Below are 16,215 nucleotides of genomic sequence, written 5' to 3'. Positions count from 1 at the left end.
TGTCTCCTACCTTCAGGCTGTGGGCTGTGAACTGTCAGTGGATATAAATGGATGCTTTGCTTTTTTCAGAATTTCCTAATGGTGAACTCTAGGCAGCTCTGTGCTCCGCATGTTGCCTGATTTGGCTTCTGTCTAAGGAGCTTATCTCTCCCCAGACATGCATAGAGAATCGAGTGTCTCAGCTAGGGTCTCACAGTCTGCTCCTAAGGCCCGACAGCTTTAATGTTAGCGCTGAAAATCTATATCTCACCTACCTGTAGGAAACCATGTCTGATTTGTGAATAAGCACTTAAATTCCTTAAATCGAGGGTGATGTTTAAGTCTAGCAAAGTTAACAAACTGTTTTTTTTTCCTTGCCTCAAGTAATCTGTAGTTTGAATCGATGTGTTTATTTTATTGTAGATAAGCTTTATGGGAAAATAAGATACTTTTGTTCTTACTCATATAGTTTCCTTTTCTTAAAAAATGAATCTAGGGGGCTGGAGGAGGAGATAATGACATGCCCACTATGTCCTACAGCAACAGCAGTGATGGGACATATTGGAAAAAAAGCCTCTCTCCAGAGATACTGTTCCAAGCCCTGAAACACCAAAGAAAATAAGTTTCTAGAAACATAAGAGCACAATCAAACGTAATTACTGAAAGTCATTTATCAATAGCCTATTGAAAAACACCTGGAAGGTGGATTCTGCAGGTACAGTAAAATGAGTCTATGGAGAAGAGGTATCCAGTTTTGGTGAAGGAAATACACCATTCTAGAGAAGGAAATTGACTACTAGTTGAGGAAGGGATAGTTGATGGTGGAGGATAGAGAAAAACAAGACTGAAGACAGCAAAATTTAGAGATGGTTTGAAGGATCTAATAGTGAAAATAGACTAATGGATATCTACATTTTATTGATGGACACAAAAAAATGGTTTGGCCATTGCTCTATCAGATATTCTCCATGTAACTCACTCTGGAGGATTTGCTTTCCTCACGGAAAGTAAGGCTGCTGTACAATCAACTGTATATACCTTGTAAAGCTTGTATAGCAGCACTTTTCTAAGATTTCCCAAAGCTTATAGAAAAACACTATTGGTTCCCTCCATACCCTAGATACTAAAGAGCTCCAGCATTATTTCTGACAAAAAAATCCAACGTATTTTTAATGGTGTTAGTAGCTTTAATGGTTTTAATGGCTTTTAATTGTGTTTTTTAAACAGATACTGTCTGATAAACTGTATAATTCCTGATCTGACCTTGCATAAATGAATTAGCATTTGAGTTTCTAAAAAAAAACCTAATATTTTTGTATTGCCTGAAAAGCAGTCCATGTCTGTATTCAATTGATCTATAAAGGTGAGGAAGTTTGTGCTCTTCAAAGTGTATTAGTGCAGTCATGGTTTAACCCCCGCCCCAGGCTCTCTTTGTCCAGAGGACCTAAAGACTAATAGCAGCATTCATTATGTACGGAACTGCTTAAGATTAAGAAGGCTAATGAGAAAACTGTAAATACCTAACTCTTTCAGAGGAAATAATACATCTTATGTGTGTGGAATTATTTGTGCCATGACACCTATAATGAACCACATAATATAATTGCAAATAAAATTTCTCACTTTTAAAAATATTTAAGTTATAAGCTAAGAAAAGTGATAACCATCAATGCATTTCTGTCATTTGAAAGAGACAGTCCAGTGAACTACGTTAGTACAAGATGTCATTGATAGTTCTCTAAAAATGTGTAGCTCTTGGAAAATCCATTATTATACTTCATATGGACTTCATACTTTTTGTAGCTATGTCTGGTACATCTCTGCTTCCAAGGCTGCAGCCTGTGGGCTTTCGTCGCACAAACAGGGAAGACAGTCACTAGATTATATGGAGCTACCAGTTACATCAATTCAAGGGGATAACAAAGAATTACATACCACTTACTGGAGGGTCTATTTGGCTAAAGTAAACCTGTTCTCTGGTTTCTTAAAGAGGATACAAGTGAAAAATGTTTTGGTGCTGTCAATCAAACTCTTTCTCACCAGCCAACTTCCCACCAAAAAGAGGATGGGGGAAAATGCTATTCACTTCCCCTTCTCCACTCAGTCACTCCTTTACAGTAGTCAGTATATATGCATTCTCATTATATTCTTTAACACAGAAGGAAACCTCTGTTCCTGTTTTGTATAGTGAACTACAAATGAGCTTTATGTAGTCAGAGGTGTGAAATGATCAGTTGTGGATGGATAGTGTACATAGGGATTTATGTGGATTAAGTTAAATTTATTATTCATAAACTCCACAAGTATATTTACATCAACTTTCATTTAGCCAGAGAAAATGTTATATTCCATTTCTGCTTACATTTAGAGATAGTTCAGGGACTGCCAGTAAGCTTTAGTCACTGATACAATATAGCAACACTGGCCAGGTTCCAGAAAGACCTCTGGTTAATGGGCGTCAGATTGAATCCCTGCACTTCCAGAACTTAGACTTCATGGAATATTATTGGACTGACTGTTCTTAAATAGAATAAAGTTATGTCAGTCAGATATTTATATATACAAAGAGACATTAAATCTTTTTTTGCCATATTATTCATTTTATACCATTGTTTGGTGAAAAAATGTTAAAGATATTTTCAAATCATGGAAAATATGCATGCCACAGATATCATTCTGCTTGCTAACAGGATTTTGTATAGATATTTCCTCTAAACTAGACTTGCAAATTGAATTTCAAGCTTCCAGATAAAAGTTAATTTCTATGGGTTTAATTTTTTGCACCATGTCTTTTATGAGTTATTTTGTAGGCTTTGCATTTTTCAAGGAAGGTACTGGTGCTTGGGCACATGGCCCAGGTCTTGGAGGGTCTGTGTTTATTTTCTTGCTTTGCTACAGATTTTCTATGAGTCCTGCACTGTACTTTTTCTTCCTCATCTGAAGCTTTCCTGTGACACAAATAATGCAGAAGCAGCTAAGAAGATGGCTCAGAAAAGCTTCCAAGTCAGGCTGATTCCCTGTTTCACCTAAGCTACTGAAATGACACAAGAAGAAAATATGTTAGCTTTTGCATCACTCAAAAGCCTGGGTAATAACAAAGAACCACACTGATACTTAAAAGTGAGGTTTTGAACACTGAGTAAAGTGACAGTGGCCTGGTTAATGTCCTGCTGCTGAAACAGCAACAGTATGTGGAGTATATTTTTAAATTAAACAAAAACAGCTGTCCCCATAAAAATCACACACTCAAATAATACTTCCTTTTACCTATTACAGCATTTTCACTGGTACAATTTAAAAGTATTTTTCTCTACTTTACTCTGCAGAGTAACACTGGTTCTACACCTGTGATTAAATAAATCAATAGCCTCCACCATAAAAAACCCAAAGATGAACATTACATCAAGGCTTTTGGCTCCAGGCTACCTAACCAGATTGCCTAAGAAAACAAAAGGAAATAATACTACTGCTGAAATTAAATATAAAAATTCTTTCTCAAAGAAGAGCTAAAACCCACAGTACTCTGAGGATACCTTATTTCAGCCTTTAAATCACAGAATCACAGAGTCATAGGGGTTGGAAGGGAACTCAAAAGATCATCAGGTCTTATCCCCCTGCCAAAGCAGTTTCTTAAGTGGCCTTATAAGAAAGATGGGGACAACCTTTTTAGGGGGCCTGTTGCGATAGGACAAGGGGTGATGGTTTTAAACTAAAATAGGATAGATTTAGATTAGATATAAGGAAGAATTTCTATATGATGAGGGTGCCTAAACATTGAACAGGTTGCCCCAACCCTGGAAACATTCAAGGCCAGGCTGGATGGGGCTTTGGGCAACCGGTTCCAGTGGAAGGTATCCCTGCCCATGACAGGGGTTTAGAACTGGATGATCTTTGAGGTTCCTTCCAACACAAACCATTCCATGATTCTATGATGCTGTGATTCTGTGATTCTACACAGTGAAGTAAAAACTCACTGCTACCAGGTCTGGTAATATTTAACAAGTGCTGGTTTACATACAACAATTGATCTTGTTTCCCAAAGTAAAGCCTGGAGAGAAACACTGTTTTGTAGACCTTGGAAACTGTTACGTAGTTTTGTATGAATCATAGGGCTATGTCAGTGGTTCGAAGTGATTTGAATCATTTCAATGACACTGCCTCATGTTTGTGACGAAGTCCGTCAACTTCTTCCTCCTGAGGACCCATACATCTGATTCTTCTCTATAGAACTGATATATGCTATTAACATAACTCTTGCTTGTTCAACTAACAACATAACTATTTCCCTTTCATTTTCTCATAACATCTCCTAAGTTCTTCTCATGATGGTTCTAATATAAAGACTGTTCTTAATTTTAACCATCAAAGGTCAGTCATTACCTTAAATCCATTATTCGCTCACATAAATTAGGATTGTCTTTGTCCATCATCAGTTTGCACTTAGATGTACAGCTATCCCAAAGTCTTGCTCACCACAGCAACACTGGCCCAGGTGGCCAAGAAGGCTAATGTCATGTTGGCTTGTACTGGAAACAGCAGGCCCAGGGAAGTGATTGTGCCCCTGCACTCAGCATTGGTGGGGCCGCACCTCAAGTGCTGTGTGCAGTTTTGGGCCCCTCACTAAAAGAAAGACATTGAGGTCCTGGACTGTGTCCAGAGAAGGGCAACCAGGATGGTGAAGGGGCTGGAGAGCAAACCTTACGAGCAGCGACTGAGGGAACTGCAGTTTAGCCTGGAGACCTTATCACCACCTACAATTACCTGAAAGGAGAGATGAGTGTTGGTCTCTTTGCCCAAGCGACAGGTGCCAGGGGAAAGAGGAATGGACTCAAGCTGTGCCAGGGCAGGTTCAGATTAAACATTGGAAAAAAGTTCTTCACTGAAAGGGTTGTTGGGCCCTGGAAAAGGCTGCCCAGGGAGGTGGTTGAGTCACCAACCCCCGATGTATTTAAAAGATGGGTAGATGAGGTGCTCAGGGATATGGTTTAGTAGAAGGCAGGTATGGTTGGACTCAATGACCGCAAAAGCTTTTTCGAACCTCGTGATTCAGAGATTCTGTCTTGCTCACCTCAGCAGTACTGTGTCATCATTTAATCACATTCCTCCATGGATAGAACCAAAAGTCCACTGCAGCAATGGAAAGTTTTTCTAAATAAAAGAATGGTAAATGCTGGAATATATTGTCATAGAGAGGTGAGGGTATATTCAACCTCTCTAAGGGTTCTGAGTCACAAATAGCTCAGCCACTTAAAACTTGTATTTCTCCAATTCTTCAGCCTTTCTCCTGTATCATGAATAGCAAAACCATATGTGCGTGCAGGCTGAAATTACTGCTGTTCAAAATCCTGCATCAGTATAGCTGTTTCATTAATTAATATATGGGATTATGAAGGGTGGTGCCTGAAATCATCACATAGTTGCTTTTCCTGCTTCATTCTGGAGGGTCTGAGGACACTGGTCAGAACAGCAGTGTTTCATATCTGTACAGCTCAAGAACATGAAAAATTTCAACAGACTATCAAGAGTTGTCCAGATAGAGTCTGAATGAGAAAAGAAGAGAGGCTGTATCTTCTGTGAGTCTCTTTCAATTTGTGTTTTTTATAGTTCTATGAAGAACTAAAATTAAGAAACATTGCACTAGATGGGGTTTTCAAAATCTAACTCTTTTTACTCTAAGGAGATTTTACTTGCCACTTGGAAAGAGACTGGAAGAGATAGTTATCTTATTTACAGACAGCATTCTGTGTTATCATTTGTGTAGATAAGAAGCCTAAGGATGTTCTAAAGGAAATTAATCACTTAGATACTTCCATGCTATTGAAGGTTTCACATGTGGTGTAACATTGATTTTCCTGTTTCAGTTATAATTTATGTTTATATATTTTTTAATATATTGCTATTATTTATTTATATATTTACTGCTTCAGTATGAACCTTCTCATCTCAACTTTATTATATGCAGTCATCATCTGGGATAAATAGATTTTATTCTGCATTCCCAGAAACCCTTTTGGAGCTGTCTCATTTTGAAAGAGAAGCAAGTATATTTTTACATACATGTGTTCAGTATTACTCTTTAATCATAGATTCTTTAGGCTAATAAAAGTAGTAGAGAGAATACAAACAACACAGAGAAAAAACAGATCTCTTCTGAATTCTCCAATTGGGAGTTATCCAGACTGAATCAAACTTTGCATAATGTCAGGACTGGATTTTGGAAAAACAGCAAGAAAGTTATTATCCATGTTTTCTCAGACACATTTTATCACTTTGTGGTATTTTCTTTCTTTCAGGTTTTTTTTTTTTTCTTTTTAATTTACTATATTTAAGTTTGAGACCTGGAAAGTTTTGGATTTGTTTGGACTTTTTTTTAGGTTTGTTTTTTTTTTTTTTTTTGGGGGGTGTTATTGGGGTTTTTTTTGTGTCTTCTATATGTAGAAAATACTACCGTGTATGTAAATGAAAGGTGTTCCACTCATCAAGCTTTTCCTTTCATTGCAATACACTGTCTCTATATCAGATATCCTTGATCTATAGCCCAGACCAGCTTGGAAACTTGTCTCTTAGTTGCTTATTATTTCTTAGTGAACCTATTATTTGAAACTAATGTAGAGTGCGGTCAGCCTACATTTACTTAATTTTGAAAACCATGTTGAAGAAGCAACATTTCATATGGGTCACTAGCAGGAAATCTTAACAGCTTCCAAACAGAGGGTCTTTTTTGGCAAAAGTATTTCAAATGAACAGCAAATGAAGTTTTGAAAAATTATGCTGTTCTGTGTTTGAGGTACTGAAAGCAAACATAGGAAATGCCCAACAACTATGCAGGAGACGCAACACGAGCAGAAAGTTGGGAACTGTGTATTTCAACTTCAGAGGAATCATTTAAATTATTAACAGCAGCTACTCAGATAAAGAGAAACCAGCATTCTCTGAAGTGTGGCCAGCTGCTCAGGACTCAATAATGAGGCTTTTATTTGGCCTGCCTTCTGGAGTTGCTTCTATCACAGATAGTGATGCTGGCAAAGAAAATAAAGAGGTTTTATGTCATAGGATGCATTCCTGTCATAATTTCTAAAGGAGCCCAACACAACTTTGGTTTGCAAAATGCCTATTGACCATATATCTGTCTGTACTAGGCATTAGTGCATTTGTCAAGCATGAATAACAATTTAGATTTGTCTGTGGCTTACACTTCATTATTTACAGAACTGCCACTGTGTTACTCAGTTATTTATTTAACTATTCAGATATGTTTGGGTCAAAATAATTGAGGAATTCATTTGAAACCCAAAGGGTCAACAGAGATGGACAGAGACTTTTTACTTCTTCACCCTTCTCTCTCCAGTTATCTTACAATATTGCAAATGGAACCGATTCCCTGTTTCCTAGACAGGGGAACATCCTGTCACAATCGTACATCATTTCTTAAAACATTCCCTGGTCCTGGTTGGTAGTTTGCACTTGAGGTAGTCTCAGGTCACAGTTCTTAGCAGAGTTACCAGACTCTTGGAAGGACAATGGTTCAGCTCTTCCCCAAAACTTCTTGCCTCTTTTCCTACTCTGTGCATGTTTACATGGGCTTATGAAAGACAGAAATCCCTTAAGCATTTCCAAGTTGCTCTACTATCTTACTACAAATGCAGTCTATCATTTTGAAACAAAACAAGAAATTCTGTCTTTTGCTATTTTGCCATGAATGAGTCCTAAAAAGAAATTATCTCTCGAGTAAAATTTTCAACATCCTTTAGATTCCTTGATCAATACATGTTGTCTGTACACAGTCCACAATAAATATGAGAAAAAGGACAGTTTTTTATTGGCAAACCCAGCCATCATAGTTCATCCTCTGAGTAATACTCCTGTCATATTCTCTGAATTTCATCCTAAGTTTCATAGCTACATGTAACTCTGTCTTTTGACATTTTTCCTCACTTGACAAGTACTTGTCCCACCTTTTCCTTACATTTTTTAACATTACCATCTTCTACTAATATTTAATAACCCACATCATCCACTTTTACACCTCTGGTTTTATATTTTGTTTTGTATAAATTGTTCTAGCGTCTGCTTTTGAGAAATTTTCTTTACTTATTTTAACACTTTGCCTAAGATCACCTTGAAATGGGTGTTCTACCTTCCAGAATCTGGGGAAACAGCATGCCATGGGCAGTATCAAGCAAGGCATTGTTGAAGGCAATAAAGGTCATCCTTCTGTCCTGGGATAGTCCCTGCTTTATGCCACAGCTAAACTCATACAGATTACAGCTAAATGTAGTTTTTTCTCTTCTACACTATAAAGCAGTGCCCTCTGATATACCTCAGGAAGCAGGGGTACTACCATGTGTGCCACCTGGGAAGTGTCCTGTCAGCAGAATGAGCAAATTGCTCTTACTTTCTCCAGAGGCCCAGGAAAAAAAGAAACAACAAGCATTTCTGAGAATCAAGTTACTTGAATTTAAAATTCTGAATGCCAACCCAGTTTCAGATGCTAATGACTCGAATGTTTGGGTTTACAACACATATGTTTCTCTTCTAAGTATTATGTTTTTTCAGTTCTGATAGTCTCAGATATAGTAAGACTTACACGATTTTTAGTTCTATTAGCCAGCATGATTAATAGAACATTCCTTGTTCTCAGGTATGTTAGTTTTAGTCTAATCTTCCATCACTGAGAAATTGGATTTCTATCTTATTTTTATTCTCTGTATTCACTTTTGATGAAAATCAGTATAGTATAACTGTCCTTTCTCATATTTAACATGCAAAGAATGAACAATATTTATCACTCAGCAGAGTAAAAAGAATTTCAATAGATTCTTACCTGTAATTTTGTTTTTCATTTCCTATGTGAAATCTGTCATACTGTGAGTATGCCCGGTTTCCTTCCCAGTCCATTAATTCAATTCTGAGAGAATATTGCCTCTGACTTGTTATTGCAAAGATAAATTCATTTCCCAGCCAATGTTCACCTGATGGGCTACCAAAACCCTAGAAAAAAGTTGGCAAAATAGCTAGATGTAATTATTGTAATTGGAAGAATATACAATAATAAAACCATCATCATATTTTACTTATACATTCCAATTACTGGTCATAGTTTCTTCAGCGCCATATTGCTGTATCTAAAATGAATCTACCAATATGTACTATGTAGGAGTTTCCTGCAGTTCAACTGATAATCAAAAGGACAGTTGACGTTATCAGTTGAACAATTACAAGATATTAATAGTATGAGATGATGTATTTCCAAATCCTACCATGGGAATATTTGACATAGTCATATTCTATAATACATTTCGTATGTGTTAATCCTAGTTATCCCTATTACAATTAAGTCAAAACAGAATTATGCTATAAACTATAAAATGATAAAAGAAGTATAAATTAGCCTAGATTATACACTGAACTCAGGTTAGCTGTGGATAATAGCACACGTTTTAATCTCTTAAGAAGAATGGATCGTTCTTTTGCTGCTGAGTGTCTGTCACAACTGGAGGCGGAAGGGTTTTAGTTCAATATACTCTTCTGTAAAAAAGACATGCTGGACAGAACAGTGTCTGTGGGTGATCCTATGTTGTAACAATTATTTCCTTCATTCTTGAACCACTAAGGCTCACATTGGCCAAAATTTTGGCTACTACAAAGTTATTTTTCCTCACCCTGATGAGGTAAACTAAGATATCTCTCTCTATATCTATATATATATAGATATATATCTGTCTTCATGCTTTGAAATCTTTAACTTAGTATAGTACTATAGACTATGTAAAGCATAGGAGTGAGAATAAGCACACCATAACTATATTTTCTAAGAATTAAAAAATAAACAGCAGTTGAATATTTAGGGTGCCAAACTCTCTTTACATTTCATATATTCAGATGATCTTATTCACAGTTAAACAAATTCTATATTTTAAAACTGGTACAAACAATAACAGGAAAAGTATAAACAGTTCAAAAAATCTATTCCTAGACCTGTATTTTTGTGCATTGTCCAGGATTTAAACTAAATATTTTACTACATTGAATGTAAAGTTTTATTTAATTTAACTAATTTAGCTTACTATATCTAAAAATTAATTTTCTTTGTGATCTATTATTTCATCCCTGAGAACTCTTATCTCCATTGTTGTTCCCCTTAAGAAATAAAATTATTTTACACTGTAATTTTACTTGTGAAGAATTGTTTCAACATGACTATGTTTACTCATATTTCTTAAACTTGGAAAAAGGGAACTAGAAATCTGATTTGCTTACAGTGATGTGCTTGGAGTGTTTTAGAAGACTTGTAAAAATTTCCTGGTCAAATTAAATGAAACACTGGATTATTTTCTTTGTGATACAGATTCATCCTCTGTTCCTAAGGTGTGACTGCCAGATATAGGAGAAAATAAACAACAAAGCAATCCTGGGTTTGGAATAGATTAGGCTCCAACCTCAAATATTTTCCTTTGTCATTCATTATAGGAAGTTTCCTTCTGCATTTCCCATCACAGTTTTTAAGAGACAATGTTTGCTCTCAGTTTCAGATCATGAGTTAAACTATGCAATCTGACATTGATTGAGACAGTGCAATTTTTAAGAATAAGTTTGAGCAATTCCAGAAAGCTCATATTTTTAGAGGCGTAAAATTAAGACTTTCCTGGGACTAGAACTTAGGTAACGGGAGAGGTGTCCATGAGACACATTGACAACTAATTGATCTTCTCTATATGACATCTCAGTCAATTCTAACATGAGATGGAAACACTTAAAGTACAGCTTTCTTTCTCTTTTGTTCTTTATTACATTGCCTTGGCTTCAGCTCTGGATAGTTGGGTCTGTTGAGGATGAAATCCTGCTTCCCCAGAGGCCATGTAGCAGCTGAGAGAAGCTGCAGTGCAACTACTACTCTATATTCAGGCAACACATAACTGTACTAGCTGCAAATTTCCAAAGAAAATTAATTTTTAAAATTTAGAAGCTTAGAAGTCTATGACTGGATAAAAAAATATAAAACAGAGGGATTTTTTTTGTTGTTCCTATGGGAAAGAACTCTGCATAGCAGTAAATTGTGTTTGAAGTAGCCTACCTGAGCAGATATTTGGTGCTCAGGGATACAAGAAGCTGGGAAGACATGCCACATTTGGCTATGCTGAGATAAGTACACTTGTTTATGTTTCAAATAAGCATGTCTGCTTTTTTGCTTGGAGATCAAGTTATACTTGTGGACAAAGTGTTTAGGTTGAAAGAATTGAAATTCAGTAGTCTGTGGTGAGTCTCAGAGAAGTCTCAAATGAAACATGGGAGGATACAATTAGTTGGCTTTTCCTTTCCTGCGTGTTACTTCATGATATCCACTTTCTCAAGTAGGTAATTTCCTATGTAAGTCCCTGTAAATACTTTTTGCAGCTAATACTGTTGATGTCTTGCACTGAGCACATCAGAGCTTCTGCTCTTCAAACTTTTCCATGATGATGCTCCTGTACCTTTTACCTACTGCCTTGATTTCATTCACATGTACATCTGGCTTCATACATGCTTACTAAAATACAAAAGCTTGCGCCTCACTTGCATAAACCCTGACTACAGATGACATACCTGTCTTTAGTTTTCACCATTTTCTATCTATTCCTTTGATACTTTCCATCTCCTTGCCTTGTCTCTCTCTGGCCTACAACTGTCATTCATGGTCTCTCCTGTTCTAGCAGCTTTAGTAGTGTTATACCAGAGCAGTCACTGGTTTGTCTCTGTCATCCTCTTTCACCAGTGGTCATTGCTACTTGTCTCAGAGGGAGAGAAAATATGCTCTGCATGGACTAACAGTTTGTCCCCCTAAAATCCAGAAGGCAGAAGTTGGAGCATAGTTGTTTATATACCAGCCAAAGTTTATTTCTTTGCAATCTACATGGTTTTGTACTCTCAGAAGATATATTACTATTCTTATCAGTTGTCTCCCTTTAAAAGAAGATTTTCATGAAAACCTTTCTCCCTTTTTCCCAGTGCTGGCAAGCTGAGGAGACTCCCCTTTGAACTGTGGCTATATTGAAATATATTTTTCTTATCTTATTTAGATTACAGTCTATTCAGGATGTAATACATGTGGCTGTTTTAACATTATGTGCTCCCATATGTGTTCTCCATAAACTCCAGACACCATATATAATTGTTCTGAAATAATAATAATTTTTCTTCTTCACATTTACACTTCCTTCTCCCTTTTCACACGTGTTGTTACACTAAGATGAAAATCTGTCACTAAGTGGTTTGCTCTCCTGACCGGAGGAAATGAAGCTGCGGCGAAAGGGAATTCAAGGAATATATAAAGGAAAATAAAAAAAGTTATGAGGAAAACCACCATATCAGTAATAGAACACTGAATCCTATTATAAGGATCTACAATAATTAAACTCACATTAGAAATGCCTAGACTCAGAATTATTCTCTTATTTAATTATTTTCTTGACAGTACTGATTTCTTATTAACCAAACTCCTTGCTTTTATGAAAAGAAAACCAAAGAAGTAAGCAGAATATAAAACATATCACAGAAGCAAAGAATGCCTCTAAGGAGAAATAGTATATTTTATTAAACACCTAATGTGGCTGGAAAAAGGAATAAACAAAGACAAACAAACAGGCACTCAAAGCTCTCATTTGCCTAAACCAGAAAGGAGCACTACATTTCTGTTAAGCACAGAGCTGGGAACAATTTCTTCAAGTATAATTTTATTATGCCAAATGCAACCTTTTCCAACCTGTATTTAGCCTGCAGTTTACTGCTCCTCTTTCAGACCTGAAGAAAGAGTTGCATGCTGCTTGTTTTTTCCCGATTCTTTGGCTGACTTAATAACTACACAGCTTTTCTTGTTCATATCTGACTTACAGTGTCACCGCTACAAGAACTCTACTACTTTGACAAGATATGTGAGCTTTCATGTGCAGAAGAGAATGATGTATTGTTCACCAAAAGCCCATGAAACACATGATTTTACTTAGCATTTACATTCACAGCCCTGAGGCTGGAAGATAAAATGATTGCTACAGGTTCTTTTGATTTGCCTTCAAGGTCTTTAGCCTTCAAAGTACATCTCAGAATTTTATTTTCAAATACATTTTTTCCCTTTAGCCAGAATATGTAAGGAAACAAGCTTGTGCAATTGTTACACCCACCTGTCCTTTACTTTCGTGTAATGCTTTTTGAAAATTTTCAAGGCTGGGATAAAAATCACACAAGCTTGAATTTCTACAAGGTTTCATCAGAACTGGTACCTAGGGTGAGTTGTCACTTGGAGAAATGCTGAAGCAGTTGCCTATTCTAGTTGCCAATCAGCAGGTTCAGACCAGCCAGCCAAGTGCAGATGCTGATAGTGCATTGCCTCAGAAGACAGTCAGATATCCAGGAGAGATTTGAGGAACATAAAGGGGGAACTCAAGCTATTGCCACAGAGAATCTTACAAAATAATAAGGATTTTGGAAATTATTAGGAACAAGAATGGGACTTCTATGCAGGACAGACAACAAAAATCCACACAAAGGCAGATTTCATTAATTATGCTGTTCACAAGACAATTCAGGAAATGTTCAGTAATGAAATCCAAGCATTTTAGTTAGCAGAACATTTATGTTTATACTGCTTCCCAAGTGATAAGATGCTTTCTGCCTTGCCTAAGACTATGATTGTCTTACAAATTTGATTTTGACAATGCCCTAGGGCATAGTTTTAAGTTTTAGTTTTAAAAGTTAACATTAGAAGTCACCTATTCCAAACTCACAGCTGTAATTAAATGTGTTTGTTTCCCAGTACATATATACTCTGTCAACATACTCATTGTTTTTGCATTAATATTCTACAGAAAATACTTCCAGAATTATCTTAAAGTTTTGTACTTAAACTCAAGGAAGTACACGAGGTGAGCCAAGACATCCTCAGCTATCAATCTACTAGGAAAAGGAACATCTGCATTTCATGAATGTGTTTCTAGTTAACTACATTTTAAGTCTCTCTAAAACCCAGTGGGTTGTAAGCAGTGTTCCAAAATTGCATTTTAAATTACTATTAGACACTATTTTGTCATTTGTTTTCTATATTTCGTTCATAACATGTTTCCAAATAGAGGGATTAATTCTTTAAACTTTACTTCTTATTCAAAAAATAGCACTTTTGCTTTTCCCTTGAAATTTGCATAACATTTTGAGATGACTGGCAAATCATAGGCTTTAAATTCCCAAAAGAGTGCTTAATGTAATAAGGAAAGGTCAGAAATTTCCAAAAGTTTTCAGTGTTCTACATTTTCCTCCTTAGCACTCTACAGAAGTTGGGAGAATATAACAGCAAGATTGTACTTAGGCAAAGTTTGATCTGAAATAAATCAATTCAAAGCACATAAAAATAATAACCAATTAGTAAAATATGTTTTTATCAAGGTATAATCAGCTGATGTTATGTATTACATTTAGAGTAGATTGTTCTTGTAGTCATGGTAACACATTTTCAGAGCAAAGAACTGACACAATATAGAACCTTACTGGCATTTTTAATCCTATTTAAATACTGGATGAAGCCAAGGAGTTTTCTGGTTCTTTATGGCTATAACTATATAATAAATCACTTAAATTCTGACATACTTCCCAACTGTTATGCAAAAAAATAAATAAACAGTAATTTGTTGTTCTTTTGTATACATCAAAGTACTTAGAACCAGAAATCACAGACAAAAGTACATGATTTTATAATATTTACTCTAGATGACGTCCAGGTTCTACATCACCTTATTTTCAATTGTATGGTGATTAACAGAGTCAAAACTACTAAAGCAGTCATGAGTACAAAGAAACCGAATTCAATGCTGGTTTTAAAAATGACCTTAAGAATTTACAAAGTTGATACTTATTCAAAAATAATAAGTAGGGTGCAAAAGAGTTTTATTAGCTTTGGCAAAATCTGTGGGGGTATTCTGCTTGAATCATGTTACTGCAAGTTCATTAAACAATTATCTCTCTTACTTTATTTATTTTGTCTGATAATGTTCATAGGAAGCTTTGACTTTTTATAGACAAAACAGAATTGAAACCAGACACAGTCAATATATCCTACGGGTTCATCTCCTGTCAGACAATTTACTGAATAAAACAGATGATAACTCAGTGTTTTACAACTGCAGTGTCTTCCCAGATGCCATAAAGAATATTCAGCTCCTTTTGCCTTAGCTGAGAATGTGGAATGGATTTTGTTTAAGAAGATAATTTTTAAAAAGGTCAGTGTACTTCTACATTTTCATTGCATTGATTTATTCATTACATTATTTGAAATAAATACATGGTCTATAGAAATGATTTCAATTTCCTTAGAGAAAAAATGTGTTAAATACCTTAAAAGAATATAGGAAAATAATGTTAAATACTCAGAAATATTTCAATGAAATATTAATATTTGGTGGCAAGTTTTAAAAATATGTTCAGATTGAAGCCAGAGGTATCTTCTCAAGATTAAAACAAACATCAGGCTATTGTCAGATTAAATAAAGAACTAAATGTCTGTATAATCATTCCAAATTTGAAAAGTGTGTCTCAAAATCTTGTTCATAACCTACAGCTATTCAGGATGTTGCACTTCATTGTAGATCTAATGTAGACATACAGAAATTAGGTTCTCTTTTTCCTCTTTCCTTCCCAAGTATACACACCATCAGTAATATTAGACTTCCTGTTGCAGAAGAATCACATTGATGGAAAGTTCTCACTGGCTAATCAGTGGTCCCCAAAATGCTCAGTTTCCTGCAGTGACCCATGTACACAGCCAGTGCATCTTCCTCAGGCCTGGATTTTAATCTACTTCCTTACTCTTTAACTAAGAACAGAAGAACATTTTCTACTTGAATAAATTACATTGAGACCCTCTCTCCTAAACCACCTTCACTCTAGGACAAGTGGATCCTAGGAATATACAAACTCAATTTTTGCATTCTAAGAAAGATGAGTAGAGAGCTTAAGAGAACTTACTGGTTTTATTCTTTGCAAAGAAATAAATTGTACAGCTTAGGGCAAAACATTTAAAATAAGAAAAAAATTTAAAAGGACTTGTGTTTCACTTCAGACAAAAAGAAAGACCTTTAGGAGGTAAGATTTTGGTTCTCTTTTCAAAAGAAACTGATTCACCCCAAATAGTAAACATGCACATGACTAAGAGCATAGATTCTACAGGAAAGTCCAACACTCAAACATGTATATATGCATTTGATCTGGGACTTCAAT

General features: G+C 35.8%; 1 protein-coding gene across 1 annotated transcript in view; it reads right to left on the bottom strand.

Moving 5' to 3' along the window:
* ANGPT1 (angiopoietin 1) overlaps positions 1–16,215 on the bottom strand; it is a gene marked incomplete at both ends in the record, with an annotated part of 154,620 nt that overhangs the window by 26,293 nt on the left and 112,112 nt on the right. The window contains one exon of the mRNA XM_084280518.1: positions 8,804–8,970. Within this exon, the coding sequence (XP_084136644.1) occupies positions 8,804–8,970 (167 nt within the window). The remainder of the gene's footprint in view (positions 1–8,803; positions 8,971–16,215) is intronic.

This window comes from Gallinula chloropus (genome assembly GCF_964237585.1).
Source record: "Gallinula chloropus genome assembly, chromosome: 2".
NCBI lineage: Eukaryota > Metazoa > Chordata > Aves > Gruiformes > Rallidae > Gallinula > Gallinula chloropus.
The sequence above is the reverse complement of the archived record's forward strand: the minus strand, read 5'-3'. Positions and strand labels throughout refer to the sequence as shown.